We start from the raw sequence: 17,216 nt of genomic DNA on the forward strand, positions 1-17,216 counted from the left end.
GATTCCTTTATATCTAAATTGTCTTTTTCTGGCTTCTTGTAGGATTTTTTCTTTTGTTTGAAAGCTTTGGAATTTGGCAATTACATTCCTGGGAGTTGTCTTTTGGGGGTTCAGTGTAGAGGGTGTTCTGTGAGCTCTGTCAGTGGCTGTATTGCCCCCTTGTTCTAGAATCTCTGGGCAATTTTCTTTGATTATATCTTGTATTACGATGTCGAGTTTGGTGTTTATTTCTGGATTTTCTGGAAGTCCAATTATTCTTAAATTATCTCTTCTTCCTCTATTTTCCAAGTTTGTCACCTTGTCAGTGAGATATTTTATTTTCTCTTCTAATTTCTTGGTCTTTTGGCTTTGCTTTATTAATTCTTGCTCGTTGTCTTCGAGTTGCCTGATTCTGACTTTTAAAGCCTGGTTTTCCTTTTCACTTTGGTCAAACTGGTTTTGTAGCTGCATGAATTTCTTTTGCATTATTTCCCCCTTTTCCTCCCAGAGGGCTTCCATCTTTTTGATCCTTTCCGATTCAAATTCTTCATGGGTTTGTGGAGAGTTTCCATTTCCTTTGGAAGGTTTCAGAGCATTTGCTTGTGTTTCCCCTTCTATCTTCTCTGTATTTTGTATTTTTGCTCCATAAAATGTGTCCAAAGTCGCCCCCTTCTTCTTGTTTTTTCTTGGAATTTTGGGGCTTTTGTGCTTCTGTGGAGTTTGCCATCTCTATCTGAGTGGGGAGGACTAGCTTTTCTTATCTCTGTCTGGTGTTCAGAGGTTTTAGCCCTAGGCAGATTGTCCGTTCTATGCAGTTGTTGTACTGTCTTCCTGGGGAAGCCAGGAATTGTTGGTGTTTCCTTGTTACTGTCCTCCTCGGTTCCCTCCCGATGCTTCTCCGTTGCCTTACTTCCACGCTCTGAGCCTGGCTCGGCCCTTTCCGAGGGATGTTTGTTTCTGTGCCTTAGCCGGCCAGGAGAGCCAGCACTCTGAGGGGGGAGGGGCCACGGCTTCCCGGAGCTCCGAGGGCTCCTGATAAGAGTAACTTTCTCTGGGTTGAACTGAGTATGCTTTGAGGCAGGGACCTTCGGTGAGACTCAGATGGAAGGATCTGGTCAGGGGGCTATAGGATCCTCCCATCTCTCTCTGTTTCCCTGCTGTCTGGGTGCCCCCTCGACTGGGTCAGGTTGTTTTCAGGATGTGGTCTTCAGAATAGCCGGCTCCCGAGGCTCTTTTGCCAGCCCTGAGGGTTACTGTTGTTTCAGAGGACCCTGCTCTCTGAGGGGGGAGGGGCCGTGGCTTCCTGGAGCTCTGAGGGCTGGTGATAGGATTAACCTCAGACTGAGTATGCCCTGAGGCAGGGACCTTCGGTGAGACTCAGATGGAAGGATCCGGTCAGAGGGCTACCGGCTCCCCCCCCAGTCTCTCTCTGTTTCCCTGCTGTCTGGGTGCCCCCTCGACTGGGTCGAGGAAGTGGCCTTCAGGATTGCCGGCCCTGAGGCTCTGAGGTTCCCTCTGCTGCCTCGGACTCAGCAGACTCAGAGCTCTGGGTTGGGGGGATGGGTCCTGGGACCTTCCTTCTGCCTACCCCTTAGGTCCGAGTGATCTCGTGTTCTGGCTTTTGGGGGGGCCGTACCTTTTGGTCCAGGTCCAGGTCCAGGAGGAGGATTCCTGGGGTCTATGCTGTTGTTCGTTTTGAATTTCGGTGCCTTAGGAGCATATAGTTTGAGTTCGGTAGGGAATGGTTTCCGGAGATCTGAACTTTAGTTTTCTCTAAGCCACCATCTTGACTGGAAGTCCGGAAGGTAAAGTTTTAAAAAATATTAGTGCATTCTTAGTTATAGACATTCCTGTCTTTTTGCCCATGGCATCTGCATATGGACCGTAGGAGATAAAGATGGGGGTCTCACACATCTGGGGAAGAGCCTCAAGGGATTAATTAGTGTTGATGCCACATGAGGAAGGGACCAGATGGAATAAACTAGGCAAAAAATGATGAGTAGTTGTAGACAGTTTGGAAGACAAAACCATCATGAGGGTGGGGTGATAAGGGCTTTGTCTTAGGGTACTGACATAGTTCTTGCAATCCTTCAGAAACATAGAAACAACAGAACTTAGCTCTTCTTTAGCAAAGATAATTTGTGAAAAGGGGAGGCTACGGGATGGTGGGGCACTGTGGGCTCCTCCCCCAGTTCACCAGTTTCCCTCCTTTCCCTATGGCAGTCTTCCAAGAAGCATTCTCTCACAGTTGTCTCAGGAGTTGTGTCTCTCTGTATCCTGTTTTGGCTGCTTATTGCTTGTATTGTCTTGGGTTAAGTTGGTGGTGTTCACTCAGGTTCAGAAATTCCTAGGTACAGCTCTACTCTACAGCAGGGAGAGGCTGGTGCTCTTCTTAGATTCTCCGGATGACACGCTGATTTACTTTTTCCTCTCTTTGCAGCCTGGTCTGATTTTATTGCAGTGGCGGGTTCCAAAGACAGAAGTGCATTGATGTGAACTTACATGGGGGCTAAACAATGCCTTTGCCTTGCACACCCATTACTGCCTGTTGCCTTGGACAGCATCCCAAACCTAAAGTATTTTCCAGAGACACTCTGGTCTAGAGACCAGACTGAAGGAGACATATTTCAATTTAAATCAAATGATGGGTTAAAAAAAGTCTTACTTTCCATTTTAGAACCAATATTAGGTATTAGTTCCAAAACAGAAGAGTAGTAAGGGAGGGGGGCAGCTGGGTAGCTCAGTGGATTGAGAGCCAGGTCTAGAGACCAGAGGTTCAAGATTCAAATCTGGCCTCAGACACTTCCTAGCTGTGTGACCCTGGACAAGTCACTTAACCTTCATTACCTAGCTTTTACCACTCTTCTGCTTTGGAACCAATAGATAGTATAGGGTTAAAAGAAAAAGAAGAGTAGAAAGGGCTAGGCAATTGAGGTTAAGTGACTTGCCCAGGGTCACACAGCTAGGAAGTATATGAGGCCAGATTTGAATCCTGGACCTTCAGTCTCCAAGGTCTGGCTCTCTATCCACTGAACCACCTAGCTGCCCCAAATGAGGGGGGGGGGTTGAAGAAGATAGCCTCAGCAGAGAGAGAGGCTCTGAGGATGCTGTCTAGAAATGACAGAGTCCAAGGTCAAAAGGGACCACTGCAGAAATGTCTCTGATAGAAACCGACTATAACAAATGCTGTGAATCTCAAGTCTCAAAAACATTCCTGAGTTCCTGGCTACCTGTACCCACTGTCCCTTGGAACAAGATGTGTAGATGATCCTCCGGTGTTCGAACCCAGGGTTTTATGCAACAGGACTCAAGGCTGAACCCACATAGTCCAATATCCTACCATCTCAGCTATACTGATTTGATGCAAGTCATAGAGGGTCATAGTGGACAACAGTGTAAATGGAAAGAACGCAATCCTGAATGTGAACCCTGTTCAGTCTTTGGGAATATCCAACTTATCTTCTCTACAGAAGTAGAGGACTAGGGGCACAAGCTATTGTAAGTGCCGTCAGACTTGTTTATATATTGGTTAGTTTTGCCGAGTTTCTTTTTTTTTCTTCCTCATTTTCTTTTTGGAATGAGAGACAGACCTAGAGATAGGAGGTCTTGAGTTCAAATATAGTCTCAGATGCTTCCCAGCTGGGTGACCCTGGGCAAGTCATTTAACCCTCATTGCCTAGCCCATCCTGCTCTCCTGCCTTAGAACCAATACACAGTATTTATTCTATGATGGAAGGTAAGAGTTAAAAAAAATGGAGATGTTGTAAAAGTCAAAGACACCAATACAAAAAAAAAAATCAGAAATGAGCAGAGAAGAAAACACAGACTCAGAGTTGCTTTTCTGAAATGAGAAAATGGAAGGAGGTCCAAGAGGACCCCAGCTGCATTTTCCTCCCACTCCCATCCCTCCCTTGGTTTTGTGATTCTTAGTACTTACAGACACATATGCCGTCAGGCAGATGACCAGGGAGGCGGTGATGGCATAAGGGATGGATGTATTGGGATTCTTCGCTTCTTCCCCCGTCGTGGCGATGATGTCAAAGCCAATGAAGGCATAGAAACAAGTTGCTGCTCCTTGGAGAACCTGGATGGGGAAGGAACATGGAGAGTCACAAGAGAGCGATCTTAGTTTAAAGCTACGAAAAGGAGCACACCTACCACTGGTGCCACAGACGGGACTTAAGAGTCAGAAACGATGGACAGGCCCAAAGGTCCTGTCCATTGTGCGGTCTGAGGACCAGGTAGCTTCTGCAGATCCATAAATAAGCAAATACCTATCCTGTTGTCCAAATGATTGTTTGAATTTAGAAATACAGGGTGTCCCCAAAGTCTTAGAACGGTTTTTAATGACCAAAGCTTTTCAAAGACTTTTAGGATGTCCTACATTTCTGTTTTTCAAATGGTTTTAGACCTTAGGGTGAGGAATAAAGTAGCAATTCATTAAATCCATAGTAGCTTCCTGTTATTATGGATTCTCTTATTCTATTTTTTTTTTTGAGTGGACTGGAGTTGTGATTTCCTTGGGGTGAGAAGCTCCTTGCTGAGATCTTCTCAACGAAGAGCTCATGTGGTTCTGCAACTTATAGACTTTTGGGGTTACCTGGGTCCCCAAGATGTTAAGTGATTTGCCTAGAGTCACATAATCAGAATGTGCCAGAAGTGAAACTTGAACTCAGGATAGGCTGCCTCTGGGACTGGCTTTATCTCCACTATATCTCACTTCCTCTCTCCTTTTGTATTTAATATTTTGTTTTCCTAATTACACATAATAACAATTCTTTACATATATTTTCTGAAATTATAATATTCAAATTGTCTCCCTCTCTCTCTCCCTTACTTCTCTTCTTAATCAGTAAGACTTGAAAATATGTATCATCTTTTTTTTTTTTTTTAAAGCTCCAACATTTATTGTGTCAATGTTAAGCACAAGTTTTAAAAGACAACGTAGAATGTATAGAAACAATGGGTTGGGGGACTCATGCTCTTTTCCACAGTACAGGTAATTAAATTGGCTGGTTTCAAGAGGGCTTGGGAGTCACTCAAAGATGGTGACGGCCAACGGGCCCTGTAACATGGGACTGATTCACTGTTCCAATGCGATTCTGGGTTTTTTTTGTTTCTGTTTTTGTTTTTTTTGTTTTTTTTTTATTAAAAAATATAAATAAAATGGCACTGCAGGCCCAAATGGGAAGGACTCCGCAGGACTCTGTCTTCACACGACGGCTTCTTGGAGGCTACTGTCAGAAAACATCACAAACTAGCAGGATGACGGACCACGCTCTGATGTCGGCTGGGCGGCAGGACATCCCACCCTGCCTTGGGTGGGGGGTGGGGGGGAGGGCATCAAATTTTCTCAGAATTTAAGGGCTCTCGAGCTTCCATCCGAAAACTGCCACACATCTTGAGCTCTCTGGGCACTACGCCGAATGGGGGTGTGTGAAGAACAAGTGTCGCTGCGTCTGCCCTCTTTTGAGCTGGGCCTGCCAGGGCCCGGGCCACTAATATGCGGAGTGCTCCCACCGCTTCCCGTGCCGCTGCGGCCCGAAATGCCTCCGTCCATCTCCCCGGGGGGCGTGGAGAAGCGCAAGCTGCCATTCTCCGACGAGTGCTCTGAGGACGAAGCAAAAGGCGATTGTCTGGAGTCTCCGAAGTTGAGAAAGGGGTCTTTGAGCTGCCGGGACGCGGCGTAGCCGGCGAGCCACTGGGAGTAAACGTTTTCGGTGTTGGGCATCGCGGTGGCAGGCAGGTCGAACTCCTTCTCGAGCTTAATGCGCTTGGAGAACGGACTCAGCGAGCTGGGGCTGCCCAGGAGCAGCTTTTTGGACAAGCCCCCCGAGGCGGACTCTCGAAAATATGTATCATCTTAAACATATTAACTTACTTATGACTGTATATAACTACTTGAGGGAAGTATTAGAGGTATTATTCTCTCCGTTTTACAGATTAAGACATTAAGGCACACAGATCCTGTGCCCAAGATCACAGAGCACTAGCAGAATTTCTTCCTTCTCTTCCTTCTTCCTTCTCTCCCTCCCTCCTCCTTCCATTCTTCCTTCCTACCATCCTTCCTTCCTTCTTTCTTCCCTCCCTCCTCCTTCCTTCCATTCTTCCTTCCTCCTTCCTTCCCTCCCTCCTCCTTCCTTCCATTCTTCCTTCCTTCCTTCCTTCCTTCCTTCCTTCCTTCCTTCCATTCTTCCTTCCTTCCTTCCTTCCTTCCTTCCTTCCTTCCTTCCTTCCTTCCTTCCTTCCTTCCTTCCTTCCTTCCTTCCCTCCCTCCTCCTTCCTTCCATTCTTCCTTCCTTCCTTCCTTCCTTCCTTCCTTCCTTCCTTCCTTCCTTCCTTCCTTCCTTCCTTCCTTCCTTCCTTCCTTCCCTCCCTCCTCCTTCCTTCCATTCTTCCTTCCTTCCATTCTTCCTTCCTTCCATTCTTCCTTCCTTCCTTCCTTCCTTCCTTCCTTCCTTCCTTCCTTCCTTCCTTCCTTCCTTCCTTCCTTCCTTCCTTCCTTCCTTCCCTCCCTCCTCCTTCCTTCCATTCTTCCTTCCTTCCATTCTTCCTTCCTTCCATTCTTCCTTCCTTCCATTCTTCCTTCCTTCCTTCCTTCCTTCCTTCCTTCCTTCCTTCCTTCCTTCCTTCCTTCCTTCCTTCCTTCCTTCCTTCCTTCCTTCCTTCCTTCCTTCCTTCCTTCCTTCCTTCCTTCCTTCCTTCCTTCCTTCCTTCCTTCCTTCCTTCCTTCCTTCCTTCCCTATCTCCCCTCTGAGCTAGACCTCTGTTTACCTCAGTTTTCTCATCTGTAAAATAGGAATAATAATAATAACACCTACCTCCATTGTGAGTATCAAATGAGATAACATTCGTAAAGGGCTTAGCACAGTGCCTGGACATAGTGAACACCATGTAAATGTTAGCTATTATTGTTGGGAAGTTTTTCTTGACACCAAGCTAAAATTTGCCTCTCTGCTACTTTTACCCCCCCCCCCCCCCCCCCCCCCCCCCCCGTGACTAGTAGGGGTTTAACAAATGCTCATCTTCCCTGCTTCCTGCCCAGGAATAATCTGCATGAATTTCCAACTCTCAGGCAAGTGGAGAGGCGATCATTGGCCCTTTATGGAGGTTTGGACTCTTGTCCTGCCTTTTTCTCGGGCTGGGAGCTGGCCACTTTCTTTGGCAAACTGATGATGCCCTTTTGTGGGTGGGGGGTGATGGAGAGAACAAGGAAGATGGCAGTGTGGTAGGTGTGAGGGCGTTGCAGAAGTGGAGGTGGTGCTGGAGTACCTAAGGGAGGGTTCTTGTCTCTGACAGCTGTCTTCAGGAGATGAGTGGGATTGTGATTTCATAAATTGAAGCATGTCACTTCTCATACTAATCTGAGGGGTTATTTTCTCCGCCAGAGAACCCATTAAAGTAGAATTAATAGACTCGTATGGTCATGACACCAGCGGCAGCCTAAAGTAGACAATGAACTTTAGCACGTGCCTTCTGTCTCTCTTTTAGGGGAGAGAGGACATGGGGACTGGCTGCTCCCTGCCCTTCCCTGCCCCAGCTTCCATGCCTCCTGCCTCTATTCAGAATCAGCCCCCAGCTCCCAGGGCCCCAGCCCCCCTAATCTCCATCACCTCAGCATCACCCTTTGGAGCAGCTGCCTTCCCAGGTTCTCAGGGCTGCCCTGGGACAGAGTGAGTGGACTCTTTTTGCATGGCTTCAGAAGGCAAGCCAAGGTCCCTAGGGAGCAAAGTAGAGGCTAGTGGGATTCCAGCCCAGTGTGAAGAGCTCAGAAAGAGAGGAAAAGGGGCTGCATCACAAAGAAACTGTGGCTTCCTCTTGATGGACTTTGTCACAGCTTTGTAGGATTTCAGAACTAGAACTGGAAGGGACCTCGGAGACCTCCTAATCCACCTGCCTTATTTTCCTGAGAAGGCACAGAAAGTGGGCATAAAGGTGAGAGATCTGTATTCAAGTCCTCCAGTTCTAGAATCAAGCAGAGGTTGGATAGCCATCTTTGTGGAATGCTGGAGAGAAGATTTCTACACTGTGGGAAAGTTTCTACTTATGATGATGATGATGATGATGATGATAGTAATGGCTGACATTTCTAGAGTCCTTTGAAATTTGTAAATCACTTTACTTACATTAAGTCACCTGAATCTCTGCTGCCAGGTAAGTATTAAAAACAAACCCCCTTAGAATCAATAGTGTATATTGGCTCCAAGGCAGAAGAGTGGTAAGGGCTAGGCAATGGGGGTTAAATGACTTGCCCAGGGTCACACAGCTAGGAAATGTCTGAGGCTGGATTTGAACCCAGAATTTCCTGTCTCTAGGCATGGCTCTCAGTCCACTGAGCTACCTAGATGACCCCTTGGGTAAGTAATGAAATAACAGATATGAGTGTTTTCATTTTCCAGAGAAGGAGAAGGAAGTTCGAATGGGTAGAGGTGACTTGTCCAGAGTCACACAGGCTGGCTCCAAGGTTGGCTTTCCTTTACACCATCTTGTAACATTTATGACTTCATTGGAGTTTCTGTTTGGTAGTTTGCAGTGAACACTTTCAATAAGTATTTACTAAGCACACATTCTACATCCTGGACCCTAAGCAATGGGCTAGGGCAGTGATAGTGAACCTTTTAGAGATTGTGTCCAAACTGCAACCCTCATGCTGCCTGTGAACCACCCCCTTACCCCAGATGAGGAGGAGGAAGTGCTCCCATTGGGCTGCTGGGCAGAGGGGTGGGTGATGGGAAAAATGTCCTCAGGTGTGGTGAAGAGGGGGATGGGAGCAGCCTCTTCTGGTACATGTGCCATAGGTTCACCAACATGGGACTAGGGATATAGACAGAAAGGGGACAGCATCTGTCCTCATGGAATTTACATCTTTCAGCCAACCCTTTTCTAGTGTCACTAAAAGTCAAGGCATGGGAAGCTTCAGTCTCTTGAGTGAATGTGATGGCTTCTGGAACTCAGAGGATCACTTTAGACCCACTCAGGTATAATTCCTCTAGACAAGGCCATTGAAGGTGTTGGTGTCTCTAACTTTAATTTATCTGGAATCTTGAACTATTCCCCAAATATCTAATCCTAAAGCATTACTGGGAATGTTTTCCCTCCTCATCTCTCCCTTTTTTGAACCCTAATTCTACTTATGGCTCAGTTCAACCATTCCTTCCTACAGGAGAGCTTTTTAAAATTTCCCCTAGTTTTTAGAAATTTCACCCCCAAGTTATTTTGTATTTCCTTATTTCAGGACACAGAAGATGGGTTCAAATCTCACTTCTTATACTTCCTACTTCTGTGATTCAAGTGATTTACTTCCTGTGCCTTTGATTTCTTAAATGGAAAATGAGGGCATTGGATGAGATGGCCTCTTGGTCTACTTTGATCACATATATTATTTTGTTAATTCACATCATTTACTGTGTACTTTCACTTGGGTATACATGATTTAACATGGTAGAAAATAGAAGGCAGAGGTTTTTGTTTTTGCCTTTGTAGCCCAACACAATGGTGGGCATCCAGTTGGTACTTAATGTTTGATATTTCAATTCCAATCAGGATCACTCCAGAAAGCCCTTCCTTACATACAATCGTCATTCTATGGACCTCAGGTTTTGATAGGCTGATGCCTCATTAACTGGCCAAACCAGCCATGCCATTTATGCTACCTACTCTGAAGTGTCCAGCTGTGTGTCCAGAAAGCTGGCCTGACTTTGTGAATGCCCATGAATGATGAGCCAAGCTTTTGGCGAGCCATCTTGTCTGACTCTGAGTGCACAATTAACTGCCTTGGTGTGCTTCTTTCCAGTGCTAAAAAGGACCCATTTCTGAAACGAACGGGAATGTGTAGCCATCTCTCCCCCTTGCTCATTAGCAGCCTGCACACGGTGATGGGGGGAATGTGTTAATAAGTTATGATAAATGCAGTGTGATACGGAGCACATTCAAAACAATTTTTGCTGTGTTTGGATATCGTAGACATTCTCTGTTCCACTTATCAGGACTGTTTTTCCCCGGAATTATTTGGACAGTGAAAATATCTTGTTTGGTTAAAGAAAACTACATAAGATAGCATCGGGAACAAGTAATATAAGGCACATACATATTAAACAGCATCCGGAGGCTGAGGAATTACAGATGGTAGCTGGAGTTCATCCGAGGGACAGTGGTTACTTGATAGGGGTGGTAGGGGGAGATGTTTATTTTTCTTGAGCTGCTCAAGACCAAAGAAGCATTTGACCTAGATCTTGTAAGTGAATAAACTGTTCCTCAGTTCATGAGAACCGAGAAAGGTGGTGGTGGGGATGAGGACATGAGAGGAAAAGGGGAGAAAAGATGGATGCAATGCTCATTAACTCTTTCGAACCACCATGGAGGCCATGAGGAAATTAGAACACCAAGGACTTAGAGAGAGCTGAGCTAATCCAACTCCCTTATTTTGCAGACAAAGAAAGAGAAACCCAAAGTAGTGGCTTGCCCACATTTACACAGGAATCAGGCAAGGGGCACAGCTAATACAAATGAAGGGAAGTAGGAGATGGAGTATCACATGTGAGAAACCAAAAGAAGGACAATATGGCTTTGAATTTTGAGAGTTTAAAGGGGGAACTTGGAAGAAGACTGGAAAGGATGAATGGAATCAAGTTTTAAGAGTTTTTAATGGCAAAAGACTTTGTAATTGATCTGAAACCAAACTGGGGGTTCTTAAGTGTGTGGAGAGGATGACATAATCAGGTCTGAGAAAAGTCATCATGGTGGCTGTGTGGAAGATGGATTGGAGAGGGGAGAGACTCGAGGTAGGAAGACCAATTAGGAAGTTGTCCAGGTAAAAAGTGATGGAGGCTTGAACTAGGGTGGTGATTGTGTGAATGGAGAGAAGAGGATAATTGCTGTGGAGAGAGAAATGACAAAATTTGCAAACTGATTGACTTTGTGGCATCGTAGTGTGAGAAACCTTCTTGTTGTTGTTCAGTCTCTTCAGTTATGTCCAACTCTCTGTGACCCCATTTGGGGTTTTCTTGGCAAAGATATTGGAGTACTAGTCCACTTCTTTTCCAACTTCATTTTGTAGAAAAGGAAACCTAGACAAACAGGGTGAAGGGATTACACAGCTAGTAACTATTTGAGACCAAAGTTGAACTTGGGTCTCCTTGACTCTTGACCAACGTGTGATGCTCTATCTGCTTCACCAACTAGCTGCCCAAGAGAGACATTGGTGAAGTATAAAAAACTATATAGTACCTAGAGTTAAATAACTTTAATCTGAATGATGATTCTGCTATTGTGTATGATTGACCTTGGACAAGTAACACACCTTACTGGGTCTCAGTTTCCTCAAGTGTAAAATGAGGCAGGTAAGTGGCATAGTGGATGGGTCTGTCCTTATGGAAAATCTGAGTTCAAATCCTGCCTCAGATATCAATTACGCAAATCACTTCACCTCAGTTTCATCATCTGTCAAATTAGAATTGTACCCAAAGGGTTGTTAGGTGTCTGCCTGTCTATGAATCTATGAAGACAAGGAGATGTTTGGTCTTGATGACTTCTGAGGTCCCTTCTAGCTCAACACCTTGGCTCCTTCTTTTGTAATTCCTTCTAGCTCTACACCACTGCAAATGAGTCCCACCCCACAGATATTTATTTTCAGTGCCTCCTACCTGCCAGCCTAGAGCCTATAAAAGTGACAGATCTTACTCGTGTCCCAAAGTATTTGCCTAACATATCCCTCAAGCTTTGAGTTGTAGAATTCTCGGGTCTCCAAAGACTTAAACTGGAGGGTCCCCCAGAGAACAGTGGAAAGGCACGTGGCAGGCACGAGCAGACTTATCCAGTGCACAGAGGGAATTATGAAGGAACGATGACGTAAGGTATGTTATCAGAGATTATGTGAGTGCTAAAGAGAACTGGATCTGGGGCAAGAGCGAGGGAAAGACAAGGGATGGACAGTCACTGAGCCCCATTGTGATATCAAGAAAAAGGATAGAACGCCCCAGAATGTTGGGTGGACCTTCTGTGGACATTAGCAGAGGACATGGAAAATCGTTGAATGGGGTGAGTAGACAAGGATGGGTTGCAAACATGTGCATGGCATGGAGAGGATGTCTTCATCCATGAGATCACCGCGCTCTCAGCAAAGGCTTCTTCTATTCTTGGCTACTGAAATATATAGAGCGAGCTCATTAACCCCGGAGATGATACAATGATGGCAGGTATCCAGCATCTTGGAAAATAGGATCAGGTTCAGAGTGACCTTAGTAAATTGGAAAAGTGGCCAGGAGCCCACAGAGAAATTTCATTTAAAAGCTAACTCGCAGGATGATGCACGATGGAATGAAAAACACATAATGCCTAGATCCAGGGCTGGCTCTGTCTGAGCCAAAAAGATGGTTAAAATCAAACTACAGATCCTTGAACTCAAGACCCTTTATGAACCGAGTCTCGATGAGCCCTCTAGCCTTGTGACAACTGCTTCTGTCCTCACATTCTACAGTCTAGCCAGACCATATATATTTCTGTCCCTGCAACTATTCTGTGATTTCTTTCTTCATCCCTTTGCTCATATCATTCCTGCATCTGAATGCTGGTTTTCTACCTACTTACCATTCAAAGTATGGCTCAAATGACTCTTTCTCTATAATATCTTCCCAGATAACTTCACTTGGAAACGATTTCTCCCTCAGATCTTCTCATTGTACTTTATGAGAACTCTTTAACACATTATTTGCTCATTTGTATTCTATCTGTATGAAAATCCTTTGAAGGCAAGTGACTATGTCTTATTTATTTATTTTAAAAATCCTTACATTCCATTTTAGAATCAATACTGTGTATTAGTTCCAAGGCAGAAGTGCAGCAAAGGGACTAAGAAGGGGAGTTAAATGACTTGCCCAGGGTCACACAGCTAGGAAATGTCTGAGACTAGATCTGAACCCAGGACCTCCCATCTCTGTGCCTGACTCTCAATCCACTGAGCCACCTACCTGCTCCTGGGACCATGTCTTATTTATTTTGGGGGAGTGTAGTGTGATAAAATAGAAAGAGCCCTGGATTTGAAGTCAGAGGAAGTGGACTTAAATCCAGGCACTGCCACTGACTACCCATATTACCTTGGAAAAACTGCAGCACCTTTTGACCTTAGATTTCTCTTGATTTGGACTAGATTGTGTTCAAGGTTCTTCCCAGTTTTGAGTCTGTCATCCTGTATCTCTTGCAGTGAAAATTAACATGACATAATGGATAGAGGGCCACTCTCTGATTCATGGAGATCTGGGTTCCAGTCCAGCTTCTGATACATGCTTGCCATTGGACCCTTAGTCACCTAACCTTTCTGTGCTCCCAAGATTTCCTAATGTTATTCATTAAAGGGAAGGTGATGATCTGCTTTGGAAGAGGGGACTTTTGCCCTGGGAGTTCTCTACCCTGATACAAACTCTCCCAGCACCCAAGTCCATGCTCTGCACAAAGATCTTATATGATGTTAATTGGATAAATTCAACTCCTGACATATGTTAACTACCTATCGTGTCAGAATCAGATTTTCTTTTATTTTTTTTAACCTTCCCTATCTTGTATTTTTTTTTGAAAAATTTAATTAATCAATTTAGAATATTTTTCCATGGTTCCATGATTCTTATTCTTTCCCTCCCCTCCCACCTCCATAGCCAACAAGGAACTCCACTGGGTTTTACATGCGTCATTGATCAAGACTTATTTCCATATTATTGATATTTGCACCAGGGTGATCGTTTAGAGTCTATTCTACCTTGTATTTGATTTTAAAAACCAACTCTAATATGACATTTCTCCCAATTGCATTTCAGTTAGTTTCCGTCTAATCTTTTCACATCAAGAGATTTTTGGATTCTGATGGTCATCCATTGTGTAAGTTGTCCCTCTCAGTACTTTTCACTTGCAAATGTGAATGTTGTGTCTATGACTCACACTATCCAAATTTGTTCCCTATTCAGATCCGGAGGGAATATCATGCCCCAGGGACATCTTCCTTCTTTCTTCAACAAGTAGAGGGCCCAGCTCACAGTCTTGGCTCCACAACTCCTGCTTCATGCTAGAGGACTTCATCCTCCATCCTCATCCTTCTTCCTTTACCTTGATTTCCCTCAATGGACTCAGTTCTCCAGACCTGCTCCTCCACTTTGCCTCATATTTCTTGCTCTTACCCCAAGTGCTCCATTTCCTTTCTCATGAACTCCCTAATTCCTTTACTTGATCATAATATTTAATCATTTCAGAATCAGATGTTTAGAGGCAAAGATGGTGCTTCTTGCTCACTTTTTAAAAACAAACTTTTATTTTTTCCCTCTCCTTTTCCCTTCCCATTGAACAATAAAAAAGGAAGAAGAAAGAGAAAACCTTCGGAACAAATCTGCAAAGTCCAGCAAAACAGATGTCAACATTGGCCATATCTAGGAAAGAACGTCTCATTCTGATGTTGCTTACTCTCTCATCAATAGCGCCTGGGCATTGAGTTTCCTGTTATGCTGGTGGCCCTACAGTGGCCCATTCACTCTCTCTCTCTCCAGACCGGCAACATAGCTGAAGTTGGGTATGCAACGGACAGTCGGGGAAGAAATCAAAGCTATTTGGCCCCATTCATCAAACACGGAACTTTAGCCTCATATCTATATCAGGATAGTCCTCTGGTCAGCAGAGAAACTCAGTCTCTGCCCATGAATTTCTATCATGAAAAAAGTGAGTCTGATCCTGGGCTTTGGATGCTAAATAAGATCCGAGGACATGGATGTTGGTCATGGACCACTAGCCCATCCTCAGGCCCCTTTCTATAGGTCAGAGACTGAGGTTTTAGTGCCTTCTTCAATACCATAAAAATGAGGAAGTAGTTGAGCTGGAAACGGAACCCAGTTTTTTGGGTTTAGATTTGATTTTTCTTCTACTATATCAAATCAAAAGCACTCATCTCTGAGTTCATTCTTCACTCTTACTCACACCCTGATTTGCCCCTTCCTGGAATTCTCAGGTGTGGGCCCACCTGAGGATGGATGAGAAGGTATCAGAGAACAACTACCAAAGACCCTTAAAGTGACTGGCAATGAAGCACACTCAAGTTGCTGAAATTTTGCTGTCTGGAGATTGTGAGAAACCGGAATTGACTAAAGCCTTTTGGATGAGAAGATGTAAAGGATCACAAACAATCCTTGGCCATTTCACCAAGGGCTGGTTGCGAAGAAATGGGCTGAAGCTATAGAATGGGTCACTCAGGCTAGACATGAGGAAGGTGGCTATGAATATATAAAAATCAGGAAATATGAGTACATTCCCTTCCCTTCAGGGATGCTATTTTTTTTAAACCCTTACCTTATGTCTTAGAATTGATTCTGCAAGAGTTGTAAGACCTAGATAGCTGAGGTTAAGTGACTTACCTAGGGTCACAGAGCTAGGAAGTGTCCAAGGCCAGTTCTGAACCCCCAGGCGCCATTTTTTAAAAGAGAAAATGATGGATTGGGATGCCATTCCAGAAGAGGGCAATGGGGATGTCAAGAACACTTAAAGTCTTGGAATATTTAGTGAGAAGGGCATACTTAGGGGGGTTATTTTGAAAAGCTGTCAAATGGAAGTAAGATTAGACTTAGATTAGTTGGTCTAGACTAAATCTGGTTGAATCTACTTGGCTCTGATGGAGACAACTTGGATCAAAATTTGAATTGGTGGGTATAAGTAACATGAAGTGGGTTTGGCCTCAATATTTAATAATTATTTTTAATTTTCCAAGTAAAAATTGTGTACAAATTAATCAGACTTTCCAATTACCCCACACAGAGCAAATTAAAAAAACCCAACAACCCCCACAACATACACTCTGACACATATTTACCTACCCTCACAAAACAAATTCTTTTTCGAGTCTGTCAATCAGTAAGAATTTATTAGGTGCCAGGCAAGTATTTTATAAGTAGTGAGCTTTCCATCACTGAAGAAATTGAAGGAGAGATTGAATGGTCACCTCTTGGTAAGGATGTAGAGAGGATTTTCAGTTGAGATACGGTGGGATTGGATTAGACTTCCTCTAGAGAACCTTTTAGTACTAGAATGATTATTTAAAAAAAAACTACTCTTATTTTTGTCTTAGAATTGATACTAGGTATTCCAGGCAGAAGAGTGGTAAGGGCTAGGCAATTGGGGTTATGTGACTTGTCCAGGGTCACACAGCTGGAAAGTGTCTGAGGTCCGATTGAACATAGGACCTCCTGTCTCTGGCCCTGGCTCTCAATCCACTGGGCTACCTAGTTGTCCCTCTGTTCTAGGAGTCTGGGGAAGTTAATAAACAGAAGACATCCTTGTTGGTCTGGGATGGTTCCAGAGTAATCTTGTTTGAAGGCTAGGGAATGCAGTGAAGGATCTTTAAAAATCCGTTCCAGTGCCAAGAGTCTATAATTATGTCACTGTGAGGTTGTTTAGGGAAATAAAAACTTAATAGCCGAACATTCTACATTGAAGTGTGACTCATCCATCATTACAATTGTTAACTATCACACCATATTCTTTTTAACTCTTTTCAAAAACAATTCCTCCTCTTTCCTTAAAAGTAACTGGTGTCTAGTACCTGCCATCCCCATCTAATGGATGAGGGAATCTTAAAATGGGGAACTTGAAAGGCTGGCCAAAGCAGGCCAATAAACGACATCATTTTAGTGCTTTCTTCACTTATCTTTGAACTATTATTCCATTTCTTATGTCTGGATGAGAAGAGTAAAACAGTGTGATCTAGGAATTTCCCATTTGGCAGGTCTGCTCCTAGAGCTTTCAGGGGTCATCTTGGAGCCTCTTTCACTCCATCAGCAGAACTTCAATGTAAATATAAAAAATGACCTCATGTCCTCCCACGTGGACTCTAGTCATGGGATCATAGATTCGAATTGGAAGTGACATGAGAAGACATCCAGTCCAACTACCCTTACTTAGAGCCCTTGATTTGGCATCAGAGAACCTGGGTTCAAATACTAGCCCTCTTACTCTGGAACCTTGGAGAAATAACATTGCCATTCTGAGTCTGCACTCTGTTAGACTGTAGATTAGGGATGCAAAGGACCATAGAGGTCACCTAGAACAAACCTTATCATTTTCCAGATGAGGAATCTGAGAAGTTACTGTCCCAAGGTCACATATCCAGTAAGCAATGAAACTGGGATTCGAACCTAAAACATTTGCTTTTGGTTGGATCCATTATCCTTTTTTCTTAAACTTTTAAAACAAAAAAAAATTCCCACTTTCTGTCT

At 44.1% G+C, this 17,216-nt stretch overlaps 1 protein-coding gene across 1 annotated transcript in view; it reads right to left on the minus strand.

Moving 5' to 3' along the window:
- Positions 1 to 17,216, minus strand: part of SLC7A14 (solute carrier family 7 member 14) — an 80,073-nt gene that overhangs the window by 45,456 nt on the left and 17,401 nt on the right. Inside the window, exon 4 of the mRNA XM_056808481.1 lies at positions 3,917 to 4,063. Within this exon, the coding sequence (XP_056664459.1) occupies positions 3,917 to 4,063 (147 nt within the window). The remainder of the gene's footprint in view (positions 1 to 3,916; positions 4,064 to 17,216) is intronic.

Source organism: Monodelphis domestica, chromosome 8 (assembly GCF_027887165.1).
Source record: "Monodelphis domestica isolate mMonDom1 chromosome 8, mMonDom1.pri, whole genome shotgun sequence".
Classification (NCBI taxonomy): Eukaryota; Metazoa; Chordata; class Mammalia; order Didelphimorphia; family Didelphidae; genus Monodelphis; species Monodelphis domestica.